The 18,151-nt window shown below is 44.2% G+C and overlaps 1 protein-coding gene across 3 annotated transcripts in view; it reads right to left on the bottom strand.

The window, feature by feature from the left end:
* The window catches only part of LPIN1 (lipin 1), a 191,052-nt gene extending 190,489 nt beyond the window's left edge, over positions 1-563 (bottom strand). Inside the window, exon 1 of one of the 3 annotated variants that reach the window (XM_075598380.1) lies at positions 223-563. In XM_075598380.1, the coding sequence (XP_075454495.1) occupies positions 223-357 (135 nt within the window). In that variant the 5' untranslated portion in view covers positions 358-563. The remainder of the gene's footprint in view (positions 1-222) is intronic. The other 2 variants (XM_075598377.1, XM_075598374.1) reach the window with 2 other exon arrangements.
* Positions 564-18,151: the final 17,588 nt, after the last annotated feature.

Raw genomic sequence — 18,151 nt, 5'->3', positions numbered from 1 at the left:
CATTTGGATCTTTTATTCCCAGTTGGGGTAAAAAATAAAAACTATCTGAAAAAATAAATGAAGAAAACATTTTTGGACATTGGGATTTGTAAAGGCAATGTAATATACATTTCATAAACATTAGATTTTAAAAACAAAAACAAAGTGAGTTTATAGACCTTTCTAACTCTTCAAACTTCTCTTTTCTGCCATTTATTTTAAAAGGAAATTTAGAAACATTACCCAAGACCAATTGTACTCCAGGGGTATCCATGCTACTGTCACCCTTCTGTCGTGTAAATGGTGTCGTAGCAGATTTGCTTGTTTTCTTTCTTCTAAGTCGTCTCCTGATAGATTCGTTGCAGGCTTTACATCCATTACCAAGGGACCTGTGATCTCGGTGAGCTAAAATCTCAGAAACTTTCTACTGTAAGCTAACATTCTGTCTTGAAGTAATAGCTTTTCACAATGAAGAGCCAGAGAAAACGTATTTGCACCGATCATGTTTGCTTGCTAATTTTACCTGCACAAGTTCTTGGAATGGCAGCTAATGCAGAAACATGAGACAGACCAACTAGTATACGCTTTCCTTACAACTGACTTCTTAAGTATTCCAGTCAAGTCACCAGCTCCAGATCGTAGTTAAACACAACAGCTTTGGCTGGATGAGGGTTGTCAGCTGCTCTTCCCTTGATTTTGAACATGTTGTTTTGCTGTGTTCACAATTTTGATTAAACTTTTTAGTGACCTATAGAGCAGAGCAGACTGTAGCAGAATCCATTGGCATAAGTGGAGTTAAAACATATTAAGAATTGCAATGTAACCCTCCGTACTTTAACTCTTTGCGTGCCACCCCAATCATGAGATCCCTCCTGGGAGTCTCCTGTTCCGTTCCTCACCTGGAGAGGTGCGCAGAATGTGATCTCTCATAGAATATGAGCAAAAAGCCCATTTCTGGCATGCGACCCATACCTCATGGCGTGGTACTGTAGCTACATCATTGGGCAAGCAAAGAGTTAAATAACAACACAAGCTGTTTTTTGTGTTATTTTGTTTCAAACACAAATATAGGGCCTCACGCTATAAGCAGCGATAAGCCCATTATCGGCAGGTTATCGCCAAAAAGCCTACTGCTATTCAGTAAACCCTGATAAGCTGGCGGTACGCGCAAAAATCGCTGCTTTTTTTGCCAGAAAAAAAAACCCGCCGAACGCACGGCGATATGCCACTTATCGCCAGCTTCTAAAACTCGGTCAATTCTAGTAGCCCTGATCAGCTTATCGAGGCTGATCGCCGCTCTAGAATGGAGATTTCTTCTCCAAATCGTCCCGCCACAAAAACTTGGCAAGAAGGTGCTGAGAAGAGGCTGAGAAGTAGCGAGACGGCACTTAGGGGAAAAAAATGCATTTTTCCTGCATCCGGAGCTGATACCCATTAATATCACCACCGAAGACCCCAGGTATGAATCTGATGCATTAAAAATGCATTTACAGGCAACTTCATTACCTTAGCAGCTAACCGCTACGGCAATGAAGGGGTTAACCAGCAGTGCCATGCTTATTGTGGGTAGTGGGGGTGGGTGAAGGTGGTATTTGGCCCTAGGTAGGTGTTTAAGCCTTGCGGGGGGCTTGGGGGTTTGGGGATGGACTTAACCCCTTCATTACCTTAGCCTTTAATACCGCTAAGGTAATGAAGGGGTTAACCCCTCCCGCTACCCACCCGGTAGGCCTAAACACCCATCCTGGGGGCTAATACTCCCTTCATCCACCACCGCTGCCCACAATACAAAAAAATACACACAACAGCCCTACTAGCAACCTCCTCGGCCACCAAAAACTATTAACATATTTAATAAACAACAATACAATACCCACCCTCTGTGCCCCCACATAAAACCATTATTTATTTTTTTACACACAGGATTAATACCACAGGCCGGCAGGGGTCCCCACAGGTGTCCGCAGGCCCCACAGGGCACCCCAGGGGGTTCCCACGGGTGATTCCCGCTAGGCTCTGTGGGCCCCCAGGTGGTACCCGGAGGTGTCCGTGGGCCCCAATGGGGTCCACGGGTGGTCCCTGCGAGTGTCTGGGGGTCCTCGGGTCATCCTCATGGTGTCTGGGGACCCTTGGGTGGTTCCCACGGGTGTCTTGGGGCCCTTGGGTGGTCCCTGCGGGTGTCTGGGGGCTCCGCAGGGGTCCTCATGGGCGTCTGGGGGTCCTCGGCTGGTCCCGTGGGTCCCCGCTGGCCTGTGGTACCCCATTCCTGTACTTATAAAAACAAACACACAGCCTACATTTCAATAAATACACCTCCCCCCCCACCAAACACATACAGTACAGTAATGTGCAAAATAACTCTTATCCAAATATGGATAATAGATTATTTGCCCATTATTAAACACAACATTAGCCAGCCAGCATAAATAAAGTAAATAAAAACCGTTCTACTTACCCCTGCCAACATGAAGGGCACCCTCGTCAGCATACTGCAGGGTCATGTGTTCCGATGCCAGCAACAATACATTAAAAATACAATCTAATGGCCCCTGACCCCTTAATCACCTTAGCGGTTAATAACCGCTATAGTAATTAAGGGGTTAACCCACCCTGCCCCACTACTTACCTGGGAGTCCTAGCCACCCACCCCGGACCCATTATACCCACCCTGTACCAATTGAGTGGCATAGTAGTACATCATACCCATATAATATGGGCATGATAAGCTACTATAGTAGTCAATGGTCACACTAATACAGAGGCGGCACATTTTATTTGAGTGCGGCTAGCTCCGCAAGCCTGGGGATGCCCCGGCATGCTAGCCGCACTCCCTCGGCATGTCGCGCGTCATCGACGCGCGGTCACGCGTCATCGGGTGCCTGCGCCCCCTGCACGCGCGTCCAGGGCTCCCCGAGGGAGCCCTGGTGTCCCGCGATGTGGGGGACGGCGGCAGGGGGTTCCGGGGGACCCGGCGGACCCGGCAGCAGGAGGGAGAAAGCCCCGATCGGAGGGCGCTCCTCCGTGTCTTCGGCGCACGCCCGGCACCCTCTGGCACGCGCCAGGTTACTGCTGCGGCCGAGAACGGGCAAATGCTCGAATAAACTCGGCCGCAGCAGTACAAAAGCATGAATGTCAAAAATACACAACACCCATAAACAAAAATTAAAACCACATGCCAACCAAGCAATTAGCTCAATAAAACCACTAACCAATCTGTGGACGGACGTTCACAGAGGTACGCAATTAGGAGGCTTTATAATGTGAAATTATAATAGGCTTTATTGTGCCTGTTCCTTTTCATCAGGAAAATTATCCAAACACAGGGGGGAGGGAACAAAGCTTCCATTCACTTGGGAGTAATTCTAGTGAAAACACTATGTAACCAATTCACATCTCCCTAGTCAAGCATTTCTCCCCAGCCCCAAACATAGCATGAAAATAAGCAGATACAGTATAAGCAGTCTCTTAATCATGAAAGTCTTATCTGTTTATCAGCTGTAGAGTAAGCTTCTCTGCTCTCCTGGAACCGCACTGAGCGTGCACAGAAAATCAGCATCCAGGTTTAGAAGTCTTATTTGGGCCTTGTGTCTTGAAAGCAGCTCTGCTAACTTTGGCAGAGCTCAAAACAAGTGTGTCTCCAAGTTCAGCTCAGGTGTCAGCTAAAGAGTTCTCACTTCCTGTTTGAACAGACAGGCTTTTGTAAGCCATCTCAATCAGGCAGGTGGTGTTTAGTAATTAACTACCAGAAGTTAACCACCACACTGCTAGATTAAAGGCACATTACTGAACAGGGATAAGTCCCCTGTTACACAATCAATTAAAGAAATAAAACCATTAGGCATTAAATAAAATAATTAAAACCACTATGCAATAGAAATAAGAAATTGATGGGCTTTAAGGCCCACCTGCTCCATCCATTTTCCTGCCTGCCGTGTAACCTCAGAGCCCATTTAATGACTTTCCTAATAATTGCTAATAATTATCCTGCTAATTGCTAATAATTATCATGCCTGCCGTGTAACCTCAGACTCCATTTAATGACTTTCTTAATAATTACCCTCATTGCTATAATTAACTGCCTCTACCCAAGGAGTTTTGAATTCCGCTAATGTGTTACTGTATCCACTATTTGTTGGTGGACGCTTCCATGAATCCACCACCTTTTCAGTGGAGAAGTACTACACTCACATTGTATTCACTCCTGTTTTTGTATTAAGCTTGGCAGTGGTTCTAATAACTTAATTTAGAGGGCAGACAGACTGGCAGAGGGAGGCCTAGATACGTCTAGCAGTGATATATCAAAATGGCAGTATTATCGCCCCAAAAATGTGCATGGTTTTTAAAGGGCAAGTCACCAACCTAGCACCGCGTAAAATAATGCATATTTTAACATGTGCGTTAAATATATGAGAACCAGGCACAAAATGAGTACATAAATAGTGCAAGTTTACTCATTGTGATACTACTCATCAAATGGCGATACTTTGCAATATATCGACTGACAACATTTTATGTCAATTGCTATTATCTATCCCAGCCTGGCTAGGCTTATTTTGCCTATGTGTGTAATTGCCATTAAATTCATATAGGCAAGAAGGAAAAGATATTAAACATTTATAATATTAACATTTTACTATTAACCCTTAATAACCCACGTGTCCAGCTACAGTAGTCATGACTAGCTGACCACTAAAGGCTACTAAGGATTATTACCTACCTTTAGACTAGCCTAGCTACCCCCCTTGGCTACTTAATATGCTAGTACGTCAATACATGCCAATTCTGTACTAGCCACTAAGGCAACCAATGGGTTAATGTCACGGTAGACCAGGTCTTACCAACACATTAATACCGGGATTCTGGATTGAGCACACAAGATGGGCAAAATAAATTGTAATTTATTTCCTTTTAAGACAAACACACAATATTCACAATTACACTGGATAAAACACTTACTGGGATGGAGAAATGAAATCAAATGTCCACAGACCAAAACAAAGTCTCTGGGCACCCCTGCACGCATGCAAGTGGGTGCGCAATTTGAGTCATGAGACAGTCCTTGGCTAGGGGCGCAACTTGCCACCCCTATATCTTCGCCGAAGGGAAAGATTTCGTAATGTCCTTACAGGATTTGTTCGGGAATACTTAGCTCAAACGAATTCTGGAAGAGGGGTGCAATCTTCGTTACGATGTAGGTTAACCCCTCACACTCCGGAACCGCTGACGCTAAACCTTGGACGTTTCTTGGTTGATCTTAGGTGAATCTCTCTGGGACTGGGTTGCGGGCATTTTTATAGGGTTAAGGGTCCTATACCTAACATATACACCAAATCCTTTTGTGGGAATAATTTTCCCCACCTATCCCAGACTTGCCAGTACCTTACAAAGAAGGCAGAAGTTGCTTCCCGGTGTGCACAGAGCATGTGCTAACCTCACACATGATCTACTTAGCATACCGGGCCAAACCTTACCTGGCGACAGTAAGTCTGGGGTTTGGCTACCAAGTGTGAAGTGCCCATACTTCACACTGGTATCTGGTACTTAACAATATCCCGGCCACCCTAGCACCTAGGGTCTCTGAGGCTTTTCAACTCCGGACTTCTCTTAGACACTGGGGCACCATCTTAGCAGGGTGCCCTTTGAAGTCCAGAGATGAAAAATCCCTCAGCTCATTCATCCATAACATATGGGCATGTTAATGGATGCACTGCCGGTCTGGCAGGAAAGGGTTCCTGCCTGTACATTTTAAAACACCATTACAATACAGTTAATTTATAAATGTATGTTCTGCTTATGCAACCATTATAAACATTATATGTATGCTTATGGTTTCTTTTTACTTAGCTGCACTCCAAAAATTAGAGTGCAACTCTTTCCTAATGCAAGTTATCCACTTAATTGAAGGGGCTCTGTGATGTGGGCTGCGGTTTGACCTATACTCGGTCTGGGTTACAAACCGGCAAACAATGTATCCGTCCGGGCTTTGATCAGTAACCGCAGACATGCGCCATTACTTCAACTCAAGTGGATAACGAGACGGCAGGATACTATGTATCAAGAAGGCACTTCAGCTAAACCGCAGACCACTTATTCAATTGACTTTGCGGTTTCAACGTCTGTGGTCTGAAAACTGATACCTATCTTGAGAGCAGCTACTTATTCACAGGCACACTTCTTCACTTAGCGCTTGGTTCAGCGCTAGAAGCTCCCCCTTGTGTCGCAAATACAGTTAGCACATAGTTCATTCATTCCTTCAACTGCAGCTAGCTGCTAAGCTGCAAAACAGAGACAAGAAAGGTAGAGTAGGGGAAACCATGGTGTTATGTTGGCAATACATTTTAACCCCTTCTGTCCCAACATGGTTTAGGGTTAACCAGCCGGGCATAATACCTTTATTATTGGCCTGGTTAACCCTCCCACCGCCACAGTTAACCCCCACCATTCTCATCCCTGGGAGGCCTAACCACCCTCCCCTGTCCAACTACCCCCATTACCTACTCCCTGCTCCCCTTTACAAATGTGGCCAATAGGACTGTAAGACAATGTGAAAAAAAAACTATTGCACATATATATTTTTTGTCAAGAATTTTCTTTTTTTTATAACTTATATCTATATAAAACAATACAGTATATATATATATATATTATTTTTTTTAATCAATCTCCAGAAAAAAATGTATGTCTTCCCACAGTATTACGTCCATAAGTGCTTCTTCGACCTTCGAGTGTTCGCACACCTTGACGATGGGATGCATTCATAGAGATACTTGGGCTGTAGTTGCAGCACATTATCCCAGCGATTAAGGGAGTGAGGGTCGCTCAAAACCAACTGTGTTTAACTACCACAGCTTAGTATCCCGTGTTGTTAGAACAAATCATGCTTAGAACATGAAAAATACAGCAAGTAAAAAAGATGGCTCAAAACGTCAAGGGGTATAGATTAAAGAAAAACTACTAGCTCAAAAAACATGTTCCAATAGTAAAAGATTTATAATATCAATGAGATAAAGAAAGCACAAATAAGTGCCGTATAGGAAAAATACACTTGAAAATGCTAAGCAATAAAATTAGAATGATACAAAGTTACCAGAAGCTCCTTATATGCTGTAAATGTAGCCGTTGAAAGGGCAACAATCTAGTAGTCCTACGATAGAGGCAATGCTGATAGGCAAGGCACTCGCTCTCAGCTCGTCAGTGCAGGCAGCTCGCGCCTCAGCAGTACTGTAGGTGACTTAGACCAGTTTGTCCACTCCACGTCTAATTCCACTTAGTACCGGATAGGGAATGCACCCGCTCCCGGTTGTCCAATCTCGATTGGCACCGGTTAGGGAAAGCACTCGCTCCCGGTATGATGTTCAAAGCGGTCACATGGTTTCACAGTGGAAAATTCACAAACCCACAATAGGACTGCAGGCATAGAATATTGCACAGCTCCACCTCATCTTCTAAGTGGTTTAGTGCAAAATAGCACCAAAAAGGAGCATCAATGGCAGTTCGTTACTAAATAGCAAAATATGAATATAGAATACAAATGGATAAACAGGCACACAATCTATTTCCTATCCAACGCATTTCGTATCATAAAAGATACTTCATCAGGGAGTGATTGATTATGGAACAGTGTGCTATTTAAACCCCAAAACAACTAGAAATGGGTGTGAGGTTGAGAATCAATTAGAGCACCTCACATCCCATTGGTAGACCCATAGAACAATTTAAACATCAGCTGTAGTTAGTTTGGAGTAAACATGCAAGATCACACCCTTCAAAAAAAAATTTCAAGTTGCCCACAGATTTATACAATTAGCTCAAAATTCTAGCTACACATTTCTACCATTATCATAGCAAATTATAGTGTATCCATGAACATCTGAAACAACAAAAATTAACATTAGAATCATATAGAAATATTTAGATACATTAAGACCAATATATTTAGTCCTATTTGGAATTAAAAATGATTAAAGGCCAGATTAATTCTGTTACAAAAAAGCCAGTTATAAATACACATAGATAAGATTATAGAAGTGAAATAATATCGAGATCTTCATTTAACCCCATTGGGACCATGGTATTCAATTGAAATATCAGTAGCTCTCTTGTCTAGAGAGTACAGTACCTTAACCCTATCCCCACTCCTTCTGTTAGTGGGTATACACTGAATACCTTTGTATTTTAGATGTGTTGGATCCCGAGTGTGATGGGTCTTTAAATGTCTAGAGACACTATGTTGTAGAAATCCCATTTTAAAATTGCGAACATGTTCCCAGATGCACCTCCTCAAGTGCCTACTGGTCTTGCCTACATAGAGGAGACCACAGGGACACTGGAGGAGGTGCACCACATGTGTAGTGGTACATTATATGCAATCTTTGATATTATAGAATTTGTCTGAATTTGTGCCTGAAAAGATCTTTCTATTGCTATGAATATGTGAAATTGTGTGGAGAGTGACGCTCAATATAAGTGTGTACACTTGAAAAATCGTCATAATATTGAAGAAATAATTGGAGATGGGAACACTATGACTTATCCATAAGGTCATATAGGTATTATGCATGCAAAATAAAGACGTAGCGGTCAGTCAGCCAGACTACCGCAGATATGGTCAAAATGAACACCCCTCTCAAAATATAAGCTTCCCCAATACAGGGTTAGAGGTAGTAATATAAGGGCTATTGCCCATTACCTGCCCTTGGGGGTATCTTGAAGTCCAGAAATCCAATGATGAGTAGTAGTTCCACTGCGTACAATCCTGATGTGTAGGAACAATGATTGAAGAGTAGAGTAAAGGAGCACTGCTGCCAGAAGTAATCCTGAAGAAACAAATATCACGGGCAAACTCCAAAGGTAAAACTGAAGGTGTTTAATGAATAAGCACACAGGGAAATGAACATTGCCAACGCACCAACGTGTTTCATCCCATGGGACTTTATCAAGGTTTAATGTAAAAACATACCTTCTTCTTTATATAGCCACCATTTCGCACCAAAAGTCCCGCAGGGCCGCACTGCGCATGTGCACCAGTGACGCGTCGCACCACTGTGACATTTCATCATGTCCAACCCCTCACCTCGGTACATGAGGTGACATCACTTGTGTTCGCCCGTATCCACCCTGGAACGCAAGCCCGTGATGCTCCTGCTGGGCTAGAGGTGGAGAGAGTGGTTAAAATATAACAAACTTTATTGAAAAACTTTAACTAACTAAACTGACAAAACTAGCGAAAAATTACAAAGTAGACATAAAAACCTTGAGACAAATAAAATACAATACATGCAAGAAGACATATTAACAATCACAGACACAAACTGGCTATATCATAGTAAATACACATAATTATCACTAATTTAAATGATAAATAAATGTATGATAAATACATGAAAAAGAACATTCTATATTCATATTTTGCTATTTAGTAATGAACTGCCATTGATGCTCCTTTTTGGTGCTATTTTGCACTAAACCACTTGGAAGACGAGGTGGAGCTGTGCAATATTCTATGCCTGCAGTCCTATTGTGGGGTTGTGAACTTTCCACTGTGAAGCCATGTGACCGCTGAGAACATCATACCTGGAGCGGGTGCTTTCCCTAACCGGTGCCAATCGAGAGCGGACAACCGGGAGCGGGTGCATTCCCTATCCGGTACTAAGTGGAATTAGACGTGGAGTGGACAAGCTGGTCTAAAACCTAGTGCTGAGACGCGAGCTGCCTGCACTGACGAGCTGAGAGCGAGTGCCTTGCCTATCAGCATTGCCTCTATCGTAGGACTACTACATTGTTGCCCTTTCAACGGCTACATTTACAGCATATAAGGAGCTTCTGGTAACTTTGTATCATTCTAATTTTATTGCTTAGTATTTTCAAGTGTATTTTTTCTATATGGCACTCATAAATTCTCATTGATATTATAAATCTTTTACTATTGGAACATGTTTTTTGCGCTAGTAATTTTTCATTACAGTATCCCGGCGTTGTCCCTTGAGGTAGGTTGTAGCACTCGTGGTTGTATAGATGGCATTTGTGGAAGGTCTAACCACCATCCCAAGTGCATCTACACCAGCGCCGCCGACAGCTTTCTTGGGGCCCGAGACTAGAGTTTCCACTGGGTTCCCCATGTCTGCGGCCTTGCAAGCCCCCCCCTTTTCTCTTACCCTCCCCCTTCTCACATTCGTCTTTCCCCATGTATTTCTTTTCTCCCTCTCTCACTCTTCCCATCTTACACTCTTCCCCCTTTCTCTCTCACTCTTCCTTCTCTCTCTCTCACGCCCCTTTCTCTCACACTTCCCCTTCTTTCTCTCATGCCCCATCTCTCTCTCACACTCCCCCTCTCTCAAATGCCCCCCCTCTCTCCCACTTTCCTTCTCTCTTATGCCCCCCACTCATACTTTCTCTTTCGCTTCCCCTCCTCTCACTCTTCCCCCTATCTCCCTCTTTCCCCCTCTCTCTTTCCCCTTCTCCCTTCCCCCCTTTCTCCCTCTTTTTCTCCCCCTCCCTCTTTTTCCACCTTTTGCTCACTCACTTCACCACCGCTATAACTCAATGCCCCCCTTCTCTCACTCAATTCCATTCCCTCAATCCCCCTCCCTCACATTAAATCCCCCTCCAAACACACACACACACACACACACACAATTCCCCGCCCCCATACACACACAATTCCCCCTCACACACTTGGCACTTGGTTGGGTACATGGTATACATCAGATTGGCCTTCAGAGCTGTGAACTCTAGCACTGCCAGCCCACCTGCTTTTTATATCACGCCACTTGCTGTAAAATATTCCACTCTCTCTTTGGTCCTGTTAATAACACCTTTACTCCCTAAGATAGGCAGATCATGAGAAATCCATAAGAGATGCATAAGGACGTCAATCATAACCTAGGAAACAATTTTAATCACATTTTCTTGGGATTCTGAGTATTTGTTTAATCCCTTTGCTGCCAGTGTTGTCTGCAGCACATAGCTTTGTAATGTACTGCAGGGAGTTTTGCTTGCACAGTAGTTAGTACAGATGTGCTACCAAGTACCAGTGTAACTCCCCGGCATTCATGTGCATGTTGTGGCCCTGCGACTGTGACGTATTACTCTGCAGGAACGATAGGTGGTGCTAGTGCGTCTTTAATCTAAATGCAATGTAACCCACCGCTTAATTCCCATAAAAAACTTCAGTTTACTAAAAAGTATTTTTAAAATGCAATTTTTATTTTGAGTAAATTAGAGCTTAGATGTAAATAACAAAGACTGTATTATTGTAAGAAGATTGTGAAATAATACAATCTTCTTCAACATGTCTATTTCACCTGCCTCCCTTACGTTTAGTGTAAATAAAAAAAAGGTTTTATCTTTTCTTTGCTTCAAATTATTTGTTCAGATTTCATCATACTGTATATACATCATACTGTACGCACAATATATACAGGCATACCCCGCATTAACGTACGCAATGTGTCCAGAGCATGTATGTAAAGCGAAAATGTACTTAAAATGAAGCACTACCTTTTTTCCACTTATCGATGCATGTACTGTACTGCAATCATCATATACGTGCATAACTGATGTAAATAACGCATTTGTAACAGGCACTATAGTCTCCCCGCTTGAGCACAGCTTTGGTACAGGTAGGGAGCCGGTATTGCTGTTCAGGACGTGCTGACAGGCAAATGCGTGAGCTGCAGTTTGCCTATTGGGCGATATGTCCTTACTCGTGAGTGTACTTAAAGTGAGTGTCCTTAAACCGGGGTATGCCTGTAGTATACTTCAATGTTATATACACACAGAAATATATATATATATATATATATATATATATATATATATCACTTAATGAAGCAGTTTGCACTCACGTTCACATAGAAATCCTGATGCTTGTCCCATACGTATAACATAAACATATAGCTACCAGCTACCTTTATCCAATAGGGACGCGCATAGTAGGAGACGCCAGCCGATTGGTCAATTAGATTGTGACGTCACTCGGTAGCGCAATCGGCGCGTATGTTTAAATACCGGCTTTCTATGTAGTAGGGTACACCTTTAGAAAGGGAATAGAGCCCGAAACGCGTAGGTGGATACCTGCTGTAGCTATGGGGGACCTTTGTCTGTTCTTTTTATGAAATAAATGCCTGTTTTTGCTTCCGTGAGCCTCCTTCTGTTTTTGTAGGCAGTGCACTGCCTTTTTTCTACCTGTTCCTGCTCCTCACACTGGTGGACTGCATGCTACTAATCCCTGCTGTGGAATACTTCCCTGGATCCTGGAATTCAAAAAGTGAGTTATATTTGGTGGTTGCCATACCCTTTATTCTCACTGTATGGGACAATGGTTGTACTATATGGTGCCTGTGGCATTAAGTACTAGTCTCTCAAACCCTATTAGGGTACTTTATTGTACATTACAGATTATTGGGAGTTGTTCTATTGCAGACGCTTAAATCTTCAAAGGACTTGTTTAATCTGATGCACTGGCGTTCTACACATCTATATAGCTACCAGAAGCTGGTCCGGCGACAGAGAGGCAGCACACAGATGTTAGAACTCCAAAGTAGTGTATTGAAATTACAGGGCACCGCAATCAACGTTTAGGTCCACGTAGAGGGGCCTTCCTCAGGGTCATGCCAATACACAACTTTGGAGTTCTAACCTCTGTGTGCTGTCTCTCTGTCGCTTGACCAGCTTCTTGCAGCTATATGTATATAAACCCCTGATGAAGTTATCTGTATGACGAAACGCGTAGGGCGTGGTTTCATTGCGTAGCTTTCACTCACATGAGCAGAGATTTTGAGAAGTGTATGAGCCGATTTACCTACCTCTGAGGCTCCCAGGGACTAAGTGCTGACGTCTGGTGGCACAAGCCTTGAATGGTGTCTGTTTCTGGAGGGACTGTTTTACCCGAGCACTGAAAGGGACAAGTTCCGCTTCCGCATCACGTGGAGGAGCAGTGCCAGAGGATGCCGAAATTGCGAGGTGTACCAAGCGCGTCGTGAGGCTAGCGAATGAGATTTTTCTCATATATGCACTTAATATTGCTATCTTTGTGAGTGGCCATTTGTCTATGTTTATGTCCCCTAAATTATAATTTTAACGGTACTAACAACCAACTCACTGCGATCACACTGGGCAGATGGCGTCTCTCATAGCATAGACAGCTTGTGCTAGCTGGTCAATGGCACAGTCCAGGCTTAACCGCCGCCGGTCCTCCGACAGACAACAGGCAATCAATAGGCTCCTAAAAAGTTCAATGGAAGTCTCTCCAATAGTGACGCGGAAGTACCGCGAGACTCTAGTGACGTCAGCCCTACGCGTTTCGTCCACAACTGCGAACTGAGAGACGCCATCTGCCCAGTGTGATCGCAGTGAGTTGGTTGTGTCCCCATAATCCATCTACCGGCTGGGCATTCGAGGCTCCTTAAAGATACCTTTTATGTGAACATTGCATATTTATTTCTTGTAAGTGTGCATTGCCTACCACCTATTTTTATAAATAAATATTCATCTTCCTACTGTGAAGATAATGCACTAGGGGGTGCGCTTTTTTCTTTTCTTTTTCATATATATATATGTAGCTAGGTCCTCCGGTACCACCCCTTCTTACCCTGGTCCTAGTGGGAGCTGCTGGGGCGGCCGTGGCACCCGCGGCGCCGGGGACTCTTGGAGGTATTGGCTCAGGGCGCCGCCATGTTATGCGCGATTCGCGCATGCGCAGTAGCGCGATAGTTGCGGCGGCCCCTATAGATAGAGTTGCGCATGCGCAGTGATACAGGAGAGGCGGACATTTTAGATAGGAGCATCCCTAGCGGCGGCCATTACAAGGGAAGGCTCTGTGTGGGACTACAAGTCCAATGAGCCTCAGGGAGTTGGGATACCAGGTGGTCACAGCAGACAATGGGGTTGTCAGAACTCTCTGCTCTCTGATTCTGAAACATTCCGCACGCTGGAGAAAACAGGCAGTTGGGGACAGTTGGTGCTGGGAGGCAAAGGGAGAGGTGGTGCATAGTGCAGGGGGTCAGTGACCCACTGCATAGGCCAGAATATTCCCCTAGGCCCCAGCGCAGGCCCTGAGTCACCACCAGCTTGTGGTACTGCAGGGAACAGCCCTAGATAGGGACTTTAGCATTTACTGATAGTAGCAGTCAGGGACACAGCATCTTCCTGAGCTACAAGGTGATCTGTAGTTTGGGATCAGACTGCATTGCGGAGTCAAGCCTCGAGAGAGACCTCCCTGACAGTGAGAGACGACGCTGGATCTGCGGATCCTTTTCGAAGTATCAGCGACCGGGTGCTGGAGCGCCCGGCAGGTATTATTATAAAGTGCACCAACACCGGTACCTACAAGCGCTGATCCCGCTTTGGGGGGTGGATTTCTTGGGGACACTAAAGGTTACGTGACCAAGGGACTGGTCCAGTACATTGGACACGGTGTGGGGTGCAAACGGTGGTGGGGAAGGGACACTTGCACAGTGGGTGCACTCTGAACTACTGGTATACAGCTATATCATTCTTCTATGTGTATATGTCATTCAAAGTTATAACTGCCATATAAGTGTGTATGTTCGCTAATGTTATTTCATGCATATGTGTTATTAGGACCAAAGTATATATATATAGTAAACTGTTACATATACTTGTGGGTTGATATTATTGTTCTTGTCCAGGGGTATCTCACATCTAGGGGATCCTGGGCAAGTGGAGGCGCTGCCATTTACTATTGTTGCCCCAGGCTCCCAGTTAGCTGAGGCTCAGATCTCGGTGAGCTAGCAGGTATATACAGCATCAGTAGCTTGTCTAGTCAGCACACAGTGTTTGACAAATCACCAAAAAATCTACTCACCACACAAAAAAATCTACTCGCCACCTAGTACCAAACGTGTGCTGCTTGGGCCAATATTTACTCGCCCGGGGATAAATCCACTCGCCCGGGGCGAGCAAATGTATAGGTTTGTCGAACACTGTATATATATATATATATATATATATATATATATACACACATATATATATATATATATATATATATATATATATATATATATTGTGACAGAAACCAGGGGATGATAATAAATTCCATATATAGTGCTCCCAGGATACTGAACAGTTTCTATCCGGTTTGGCCTGGGAGTGCAGCCTCATAATACATGCACTCCATCCCACAGTTTGGCAAGTGCTGGAACTGAGGGATGAGGGATCCAGACCAGAGTTTGTCTGCTGCCTGATTTCTGTCACCTGTCATGCTAATTAGAAATCAGGTATTTAAGACTGATTTCCTGGTTCCTCTTCCCTCTCCCCAAGAGCCTGGAGACAGGAAGGCTGCTGGAAGCAGAGAGGGGAAAAGCCTCTCCCCAAACAGGTTAAATCATTCTGTTCCTTTTTTGTCTAAAACTGCAAAGTACCTTGTTTTGTTGTTGGAAGTGGAAAAGCCACTTCAACCCTGAGTCAGGGAAAACCAAGTTAAGTTAGTGCTCAGGTGAGCAGGTTTTTGTTTTGCTGTGTTTCTGTTGTATGCACTGTGGCAGTCTCAGTGCCTGGGACTGAATACACCAGGCATAGCCTGTTTAAAGGAACAGCACGTGACGCCTCATCATTTAACCTACCCTAAAAGACCGTGTTCTAACAGTCCCGGACAGACGGCGGAGCCCCGGTGTAAGCCGTTTGTCACTATATATATATATATATATATATATATATATATATACATACTTAGTTAAGTTATGGTGGGTAAAAAAAGTGACAAAAACCCTCCACAGTAAAGCATATAGCAAATGGAAATATTACTGTATGCTCATTTGCATGTCTTAGACAGGTCTGCAACCCTGCCTTTCACCATTATCACCCAGCACACAGCACTTCCACTGCAGCAAGGGATTCTGGGAAATGACATGCAAATGAGCACACAGTGCCACCTTTTGCTTCAAAACCATTCAACATGGTTCCCCTATAGGCTTAAGCTTGCTGCATGGTAACCATGGCTGTGCTCAAAGCTTAAGCCTATAGGGGAACATGTTGAATGGTTTTGAAGCAAAAGGTGGCACTGTGTGCTCATTTGCATGTCATTTCCCAGAATCCCTTGCTGAAGTGGAAGTGCTGTGTGCTGGGTGATAATGGTGAAAGGCAGGGTTGCAGAACTGTCTAAGTCATGCAAATGAGCATACAGTAATATTTCCATTTGCTATATATATAACATCGCCGGAAGAAGAGATCAGTGTATCTCGAAAGCTCGCGCCGGAAGAAGAGATCAGTGTATCTCGAAAGCTCGCACAAATAAAAGCATTTCGTTAGCCACAGAACGGTATCATCTATTTATTTTTTGATTATATATATATATATAAATATATATATATATATATATATATATATATATATATATAATCAGACAACAAATAAGAATCCCTTACGGAGCACACGGGTATGATAGAATTAACAAAATTTATTGAATATAAAAAGTAGTGGCGGGGACTCCTCAAAGCTATCTCAGAGACACAGGCAATAATACATAAATATACACAGGGGTGACTGAAAAGAATACCCTTCTCAAAATTACAGCAAGGTAAAGTGAGTGGTATAAAAGTAATAACACCTAACAGCTGGATATATATCCTAGTGTCACACGCTGTATAATGGTATAGGTGTGTAGCCCTTTTTCTGACACTCTAAAGAGACTACGGGTAACTGCACGCAACTGCAGCTCCAGGAGATCTGAGCCTCCGCTAGCTGGGAGCCTGGGGTAACACTTATTAGCGCAGCGCCTCCACTTACCCAGGATCCCCGTGATGTGAGATTCCCCTGGGCAAGAAACATATACACACGCATATATGATGCAACCAACTTTACTATAATGCACGGTAACCTTAGCACTCTATCATAGCAGTCAACACATAACATAACACTTATACTATAATGCTTATCCTTAACTTAGCTAACTGATAGTGTCCTTATAACATAAGTGGCTCAGCCACGCTCTTAATGAGTATGTCTCTGTCCCGTCACCGCGTGCCCCACACACCGTGTCCTTGTACTTAATAGAAAGGATTGCTCCATGTATTAGGCCTTTGGCCACTCACTAGTGTCTCCAAAGAGTTACGCCTAAGGCGGGATCAGCGCCTGTTGACCGGTGTTGGTGCACTTGCTGTAAATACCTGCCAGTCACGGCGGTGACCGGTAACACTTCGAAAAGGATCAGACGAATCCTCTGCTTGTCTTTGATGTCCGCTGTGCAGCTGTCTGGTCCCAAACAGCTTACCAGCAAACCAGCTCCGCACGCTTGTCCCTAACTGTCTACACAGTAAAGTGACTGATCGCTACCACTATGGGCGTCCCTGCAGCACAGCAACCTACTGTGACTCAGGGGTTCTCCTAAGGGCCTGCGGGGTAAAGATAGCCTATGCAGGCGGGTCACGGACCCCCTGCACACACACCCTCCTTCTTTACCTTCCGGATCCCCTCTGACTAGCGTGGTCTTTCCCCCACGCTTCCCTTTTCCTCCTCCCGTAATCCTAGCCTTCTGATTGGCTCCTCACATCAGGTGACCACTCTAGAGCTCATGGGAGTGGTAGTTCCTCAACGGAGCCTTTCTCTTACAGGCCCGTCGTTCGCGCGCTTCCATTGCGCATGCGTGACCTTCCCACTCTCTCAGTGCCCTCTGCAAGGTTGCGCAACAACATGGCGGCGCCCTATACTAACGTGCCACCGCGGAACCTGCCACACTCCCACCGAGCGCACATAGGAGGATCCTAACACATCCCTACAGGTGTATGAAAGCACAACACACAGGTAGGTGGGCCCACAAAAACACTGTGTGTAGGCTGTGGTCAAAAAATACAACAATGCAGATGAATAAAACATAGCACACGTTAGTGTGGAATAAAGGAACAGTCCTGAGAATAAATCAAAATGAAGCAAAATAGCTACAAAGTGAAGAACTGTCCGTATTGAAGCATGTTAGTATCCATTGAAGAGAAAGCAATCCAGATACATCACCATGTGATGGTAAGTAGTGAAGAAGCACTGAGTCCTGGTAGCTGGAGATGAGGAGAAGAACCCACCACCGCACTCTCACTGAGTTTTTATAATTCAACAAATTTTGTTTATTCTTTGTCATACCCGTGTGCTCCGTAATGGATTGTTTTTTGTTGTCTGATACTATTTCCCTTCCCTGGAGCACTGCTGGCTTCCGTAATAATTT

This window comes from Ascaphus truei, chromosome 4, assembly GCF_040206685.1.
Source record: "Ascaphus truei isolate aAscTru1 chromosome 4, aAscTru1.hap1, whole genome shotgun sequence".
NCBI classification, from domain to species: Eukaryota; Metazoa; Chordata; class Amphibia; order Anura; family Ascaphidae; genus Ascaphus; species Ascaphus truei.
Note: the sequence above shows the minus strand (reverse complement) of the source record. Positions and strands in the feature narration are given on the sequence as shown.